General features: G+C 33.2%; 2 protein-coding genes across 2 annotated transcripts; both read right to left on the reverse strand.

Moving 5' to 3' along the window:
* Positions 1-343: 343 nt before the first annotated feature.
* LOC108561580 (peptidoglycan-recognition protein SC2-like) lies at positions 344-1,221 on the reverse strand. Its single transcript, XM_017919581.1, has 4 exons — positions 1,112-1,221; positions 846-1,060; positions 672-783; positions 344-608 (listed from the first exon to the last, which is right to left on the reverse strand). Exons 1-4 carry the CDS (start codon positions 1,176-1,178, stop codon positions 424-426), a joined length of 579 nt encoding a protein of 192 aa, XP_017775070.1. The 5' UTR covers positions 1,179-1,221; the 3' UTR covers positions 344-423.
* A 5,471-nt stretch (positions 1,222-6,692) lies between these two features.
* LOC108561579 lies at positions 6,693-7,473 on the reverse strand. Its single transcript, XM_017919580.1, has 4 exons — positions 7,321-7,473; positions 7,129-7,251; positions 6,954-7,058; positions 6,693-6,894 (listed from the first exon to the last, which is right to left on the reverse strand). The coding sequence occupies exons 1-4, from the start codon at positions 7,379-7,381 to the stop codon at positions 6,713-6,715; spliced, it is 471 nt and encodes a 156-aa protein (XP_017775069.1). The 5' UTR covers positions 7,382-7,473; the 3' UTR covers positions 6,693-6,712.
* Positions 7,474-7,769: the final 296 nt, after the last annotated feature.

The following is a 7,769-nucleotide window of genomic DNA, read 5'->3' on the forward strand; positions in this document are numbered from 1 at the left end:
TAATTCGAGTTCAAATTTGAAAAAATACTCGAAAAAGCAGTGTTTTCAGATATAATTGATTTTCTCGAAAACTATAATAGGTAGAATGAATCGAAAAGATGCATATGAAAGCTGAATGTTTGAGGAACGTAGCAATATTGATATATTACTGTGGTTTTAACCGTATGGCTGTAATTCGCGTTCAAATTTAACAAAATAATTATCTTATTATTTGTTTCAGTGATTTTTATTATGAAACTTTTTTTTTCTGTTGAATTTCTTTATTTAAATTAGTAGGCGTATTTTTTCACTAAATTTTGTTTAAATTAATTAAGTAGAGGTTAAGAATAATGAGTACTTTGGGTTTTCAATAAATCGCATTTATTAATTAAAAAAAATCGGTTGTCGTAAAAATTGAGAGATGGCGTTTCGGTGGTAATTGATTTAAATGCTGGCGGACCATTGTGGCCACCCCTTGATCAGGTTGTAGAAGGCGTTTCCGGGACAATCGGTGGAATCCGCTTGACGATGTCCGACCAACTTGTAGTTCTTTTGGATCTTTCCGTTCTTAACACCGAAAGCGATCAATTCCTTGACGGCCTTTTGGGCGGCGGCGTTGGGAGCGGCATCTATCAATCAAACAAACAAACAAAAATTAAACAAATTTAAGCGTTTTTTAATGATCGCGTTACTGTTGAAAGTTCCGATGACACAGATGCCGATGCTCCTGCGGTTCAACGGGACGGAATGGGCACCGTGTTTACCCCAACCTTGACCTTCGTAAACGTTACCGTCTTCACCGACCTTTTAAACAACATTGAAAAGTTATTCTTAATGCTTCATTTTTTTGTTGTTGCGCAACTTACGACAAAGTTGTAGCCGATATCGTTCCAACCGTTACCATCCATATGCCAATCTTGATAAGACTTAACTCTGGAGGTGCAGGCGGCTTTGTTGTAACAGCTCGGACTATCGCCGTGATGGATGGCGACATGGGACGGTGGATTCACAGCCAAATTGTTGGAAGCCCATTTTGGAGCTCTAGCGCCCCAACCGGCCCTCGAAATGATATTCAAGGCTTCTAAAAATCATGAAAATTAAATTTTAAAATTTCAATTTTTCGACAACTTACGGGAAACTACGATGCAGTAGATTAAGACGAGGCAGCAGAATGCGATGATGTTCGCCATATTAGCCATGGTTCTTGTTTGTTTCGAGTGAATCAACTCTGATTCGAAACCAGAAGAACGTCCGGTATTTATACTGAATTTGAAGAGGCAATTATCGATATTCGATTAGATCACTCAAAAAAAAAAAACACTAAATCAAACAAGATTGATAACACACTGTTTGCGCAAAACTTACCTGCAATTTCACAATCTTGAGTGTATAAATATAGTTTTGAATAATCTATTTTATAAATATAATTAAAAAGTGAAACTCATCAATCCACTTGAAAATAATTATATGAAATTGCAAATGTTGTCTATAGATGGCGTTTTTCTTAACTTGTCTTTTTGAACTTTAACTATGAATGAATCGTTGAAATTACTGTCTTTGTGCGTTTAATAAATGAAATAACGTAATTTGTTGTGTGAAGAATGCGAGATGATTATGTAATTACGTTTAACCGAGATGATATGAATTAATTGCAATTTCTCTCTGGATGGAAATATGATGCCGGAGATTTGCAGAAACAATTGCGCGTTGAAAGTTAACAGGAGGAGGAAAACAAAGGTTAAGCAACAATGGGTGATAGCCCCAGCGTGCAGGCAGGCAGGATTCGTCTCTGATCGTTTCGTCTCTCGGGATGGCAACAATTTAACTCGAGGAAGAGACAAAGGCGCAGTAAATCCAGCGGCAATTACAGTAATAATAATAACAATAATAATGCTAATTAGCGCACATAAATCAAGGAGGCTGTAAGCTTATCTCGTTGACGTTTGCATCGAAACGGAATTAACTTTAACTTCGTGTCACCGAATACATGAATACGAAAGTCTTCTCCGTTTTTTTTTTTCTTGTTTCAAAATTAAAACGTGTACAAAATGGGCAACAAACAACAAAAGGAAAGGAAAACTAGATGCGAGAAAGTATTTCAATGATCTCACATGCACATCCGGAAAATGAACAGCCGCCCCCCCTATGAATAATGCATGAAAATACCGTGCATATCCTGTGTCCTCTGCCCTTTCCAAACACTTCTGTCACCATTACCGTTTCCTTTTTACTATTTCTGTTTTTTTTTTTTCATCCCATTCTTTCTCTGTGTTTCACATTTTTGTTGTTTTTTTTTTTCATTAACGCGATTATTCAAATTCTCCCGCCCTCGAATTTATCGCCGCACGTAATATTCTCGCTTAATTAAACGCCGCGACACCTAGCGGCAATTTCAAATGTTTCTCTTTTTTTTTTTTGTTTTTTCGTCCATCCGCACTTTTCTTCCTCGGCGAGATTAAAACTCGTGCATTCTCTGCACGCAATAAACCGAGTTTATGTATCTCCGAAACTATCTTATATTCACGGACAATTAAATTCACTTTTACACTAATTGCTGAATACATAATCTTTATTTTTATTTAGTTGCAGTTTTGCGCAAAAATTTGGGGGGATTTTATGTCATTTGTGACATTTAACATGAACAAATAAGAAGAAATATCAAATTGGTAAACCTTAGAAAAATTAATTCCCCTAAGTTAGTAATTTATATTTATTTTTTTATGGTTCCGCCCAACACAACTGTAAATTGGGTTGCATATTAACTTAATTACTTTAAAACAGAAATCTACTCTTTCTCATCAACACAATTCATGATTAAAGCAATTATTTATAGCTTTTTCATTAAAAAAATGTATATGATAAAAATTCATCTTCTTGTCGAACTGAATGTTAATGTTCAGCGATTTCCAATTCGCTCGGAAAAGAAGCGAGATGGGAAAATGTATTTATTAACTTCGATGTCATCTCGTGCAGACGAATTTCCTTAACCGGAAAACGATCATTTCGCTTTAATAACTTCGAAATTGCATTCCTAAGTTCGCTTTGAACTCGAAAAGAAATCCAAATATAATTTATATTTTAATAATTTTCATTAAATTGTTCTAACATTTAAAAAAGAAACTGGATTTTAATTTTGCTAAGAATAAATCAGTTTTGAATGCGAATAAAAATCAGATGTATTTTTATTATTTTCTTTGGCTCGTCTCATTTTTCTCGTTTTTTTTTTTGTGGATTGAGGAGAGAAAACCGCATAAAATGCTCGTTTACTTTATGAGAGAAGAGAATAAAGCGGACGAAATAAAAATTGTCCATGGGAGGTCGTCCTGTTTGTCGACAAATCCCTGTTGAGAAATGCGGTCGGATCAAGGATGAAAGGAATATTCGTTTCGTATTGTCCTCCTACAAAATCCATAATAATCCATACAAAACTATATATTAAATTTACAGAAAATTTAGTTTATTTTATAAAAAAATCATATTTTTAGCATAATTATACTTAATTTTTTATGTAATTTAGGTGAATTGGGAAATTTACAATTTATTGAAAATGATTTGATCAATAGATTCAATATGTTTTCATGAAAATTTTTAGTTCATTTTATACAAAATTAGCAATATTTCATTTCCCAATTGATTCTTTGTATTTAAAACAAAAAAAAATCCAATAGTTTACATTACAATTAACAGTTTCAGAAAACTTTCATAATTTTCTTCTTCGTCCACTTCGTAAAACTTTTTTTTTCAAAAGCTAATCCTAAGTGGTAAAACCGTCTCTTTTCGCTCGTTAGTTATGCGACCACTGAAATTTAATTATGCCGCTTAACAAACTGAGCGAAAAGAGATTTCTTCTGCTCCCAACAGAATTTTATTTATTTTTGGTTTTATTTTGATCCTCGCTCGCCCACTTTTCCAACCGACGCACTAATTAAATTACTCTTTAGGTATTTTCAACACACACACAAAAAAGAGTAAAAACGAACGATGTTTTCTACAACTAAAGCAGGAAAGAAAACGCATCCACATTTGTTTTTACTGTAGACTAAAAAGTAAATAGTACGAAATGATATAAATCTTTGCTTATACAACCAGTTTTTACATATTGTTGAAATTAGTTCAAAAAAATAGTTTATTAGTTGTAGATTTGATAGTAAACTAGTTATATTTCTGAAAATTAATATACATAAAAGGTAACGATTCTTTAGAAATTCCTGTGGTATTTGCGGGTTAATAGAGAGAGTTGAATTACATCCACCGCGGCAATATTTGCAATTCCTTTTCCCTCTTTTCGTTTCCTTTTCTTCCTCAATAATTCCGCTAATGCATTTTTATTTGGATGCAGATTTCCGCACGCCAAACGGTTATTAAATTAAAATCGCATACGTTCTTAGCAATCTTTCATTTTTCCATTATTTTATATTTTTTTGGGTATCTTTATCCAATTTAGTTGCGTCGAGAAATCGATTCGAAATTCACCCGGTTTCATCCCCATTAATAACTCAACCGCACGAGGCGAAAGATTCTTAATAAAGTGAAATCATATTTCATTCTTTTCCCCCCACATATTATTTTTTAATACATATTTTATCTCATCCATATAAACGCGAAACTTTTTTTTACATCATTTTTTTTTGTCCATTTTCTGGTCCAAATGGAAACCTTAATGGAATACGTTTCATTTTTTTTTTTCTTATTTCATAATATTCGCATCCATTTCGCTTCATTAAAAAGTTTGTTTTTTTCTATATATAATTTTTTAAATTAGAATGAAAAATGAAAATTAATGAAATAATTAGAGTTTAAAAAAAATATAAATATTCATGTTAATTTTTTTACACAAAAGGGATAAAATAAAAATCGATAAAAAGTAATGGTTTTTCCATTGGATTGTCAATTAAACTGTCAACATCAATTCTAGTTTGTGTTGATATTGTATAAATCAAAAGCGTCCTGGTGTTTCTATTGTTTTTGTTTGTTTGTTGCGGTTGTTGTTTCTGTTGTTGTTGTTGTTTGCAGTGGAAAATGCAGATAATTAAACGAGAGCTCGAATTTATTGGGCGCGATAAATCCGTCATCGCCCAAATTCGTTTCCAATGAAATTTTATTTAAAAAAAAAAAAAAAAGTTGATTTTTCCTCCCCTATTTGCAGTTGATTTTTCTATTTTTTGTTGCCTCCCTGCGGGATTTTATGGCGGCAACCAGACGAACCCCCGCGTCGCTCCGGCGGTTTGCGTGTGAAGGATAAATGCATTAATTGCTGCGGCGTTGGTATTCACTATTCTCTGTCCCAAAAGGGCCAATTCTCTGTCTTTCTCACTCTTTCCCACTGTTTTCATAATCCTTTCACTCTTTCTCTCTCGTTCTGTGTATCCCTTAGGTAAATAGAATATAGACTCATTTGTTTCCGAAACTCGTTGCCCCAACGACCCTTTACGTTCCTTTTTTGTTTCTAACTTAACAAACGAACATAGGTCGCTCGATTAATTAGAGAGTGTACAAGTAATAGAAACATGTAACATTACGTGTAACTTTCTGTCATCTACCTTACATGAATCTAGTATATAATAATGTAATTGTTAAGTACTTTTCAAATTAATAATGAGTAATAAGATACTTGTCAAGTAAGTTGCTGTATATTACATCTGCTATATAATATGCAGTAGTAATTAATTGACAAGTACTTGTAATAATCAGTTACTTGTCAAGTTAGTGTTAGACAAATTGTAATAGATTACTGATAAAAAAAAGTATATATATATGAAGTAGTTTATATGTACTTAACTGGCATTTATGAAATTGCTTAACTACTTGCTTTAATGTAATGAACAACTTGGAAAAGTTTACTTGTATCAAGTAAAAGTAAGTTTGACGAGTATATGTAGAGATACTTTTTTTAAACAATCAACTACAAGTAATTTGATAAGTGTACTTGTAATTTACAGCTTGTATCTTAGCGTAATTTCAAAATAATCGTTTGCATCGTATATCTGTTATAAGTAGTCAAAGTCAAGTAATAAATTGGAGCTGGAAAAAAAGTGTCTTCATCTTAATATAAAAAAATGTATGGAGAAAACCACAATTCTGAAAGTAATATTATTTTGTATTTCTTCAATACAAAATAATATTACTTTCAGAATTGTGGTTTTCTCCATACATTTTTTTATAAACTGTCAAAGTTTGTCGAAATAAAACATAGTATTAATCACATGCAAATTTGTTTGCATATATTGTGAATTAAATTTTTAATTTTATGAAATTTTAGTTTTTTTTTTTCAATATAATTAAAACTAATGTTTTAACATTAATTATTGTGTTTATTTAGTTTTGGATTTATGTATAAATAATTGTAATTTAACTTTTTCCAACTTTCTTGTCTGTGCTGTAATTAAAAGCGATAAATCTTGTTTAGTTTATGAACAGTATTTTCAAAAAGTTATCTTAAATGAAGTTAGTTTATTGTAATTTGGAATTTGATCTCGTGGGCGCCGTTAAGCCGAAATTGGCATCAATTTTTAACGATCCAATCATTGCTGTTGGCGTCTTGCGCCCGGCGCATCCACCGGATTTCTCACGTATTTTTAGTGTCGAGCGTTTGTTTCGTTGGCGAGAAGCCTCGGATGCCAAGATAAAAATAACCAGATACCTTGAGTTTTGAGAGAAACAAAATTAAAAAAAAAACGCACAATGCTTTTCCTGCATCGAGTTTAAAAAGTAAATATAGAAATTTATTTTATTCTCAAGTTTTTCTGAAAGAATTCCTCATGAGGAAGTAGCAGCAGGAGAGCAGCAGGAAGAGTCCAGTCATTGAGTAAAAGATGTTCAGCATCCAGAAGGCTAAGAGATAGGCAACCCTGCTGCAGTAAGGTCCTGCGTCCTTGTCGTAATTCGGTTGGTATTCGTTGTAAACCACGTACGAACCTGAAAAAAAAACAGTTGGTATTACTGAAGTATTGAAACAATTGAAATTGTTAACGTACCGAAAATTTGCAAGGCTACATCGAATGCGACGAGCAACAATACGAAATTAAAAACGTATTTGTTTGTGGTGCTCAGCAGGACTTTGGTGAGGATACCTGTTGAACCTGTTCTGAAAAAAAACAACAATTGTAAAATTGATCAAGGAATATGTTTTGTCTTCGATTCAAAATCTACCTGCGACTATCAAGTAAATCGGAATCAGTTTGTTGATGGGACAGCTATTCAAGGTCACCCATCCGGTCACGAACATGCTCGAGAGTATCGCGTACAGGAGGACCAGAGAGGCGTTGATCACCGCTGAAAAGTGCCGGTTTATGTACACATTTCATCTGAATTTTCATCCATATTCGTTTCATTGTGTTATACGTGAAGATGTCTTCACTTTCTCCAGTCCGTCCGGTTCCGATTTCGCTTTTTCCACGGCCATCGCGATCTTTCCCTGAAGAATGAGAAGAAAGTGGAAGAAGTTGAAGAACAAACTTGCTGCGACAAACACTGTGATATAACTGTTTACGGTTTTCCGACTGGGCGACAGCAGAAGCGGACGCTCGGACCGCCATCTATTTTTAGTTTGCCAACAAAAAAATTATAAATATATCCACCGAAACGACACATCTCGTTAATTATTCGAGAATAACGCGCGCACCTTTGACTTTCAGCTAATTTTAACAGCCATTAGTGAAGAGTTTAGTTTTTTTCTCAATTGATTTCTTAAGCATCATATCGAATTTCTCATTACAACATATGAATTTTCAGTTGAATTTCTATGAAGAAAATTATCTAAATTTTTTGAAACTATATCTGAGGTCTTTCTC

Source organism: Nicrophorus vespilloides, unplaced genomic scaffold, assembly GCF_001412225.1.
Source record: "Nicrophorus vespilloides isolate i.1.1-1 unplaced genomic scaffold, Nicve_v1.0, whole genome shotgun sequence".
Classification (NCBI taxonomy): domain Eukaryota; kingdom Metazoa; phylum Arthropoda; class Insecta; order Coleoptera; family Silphidae; genus Nicrophorus; species Nicrophorus vespilloides.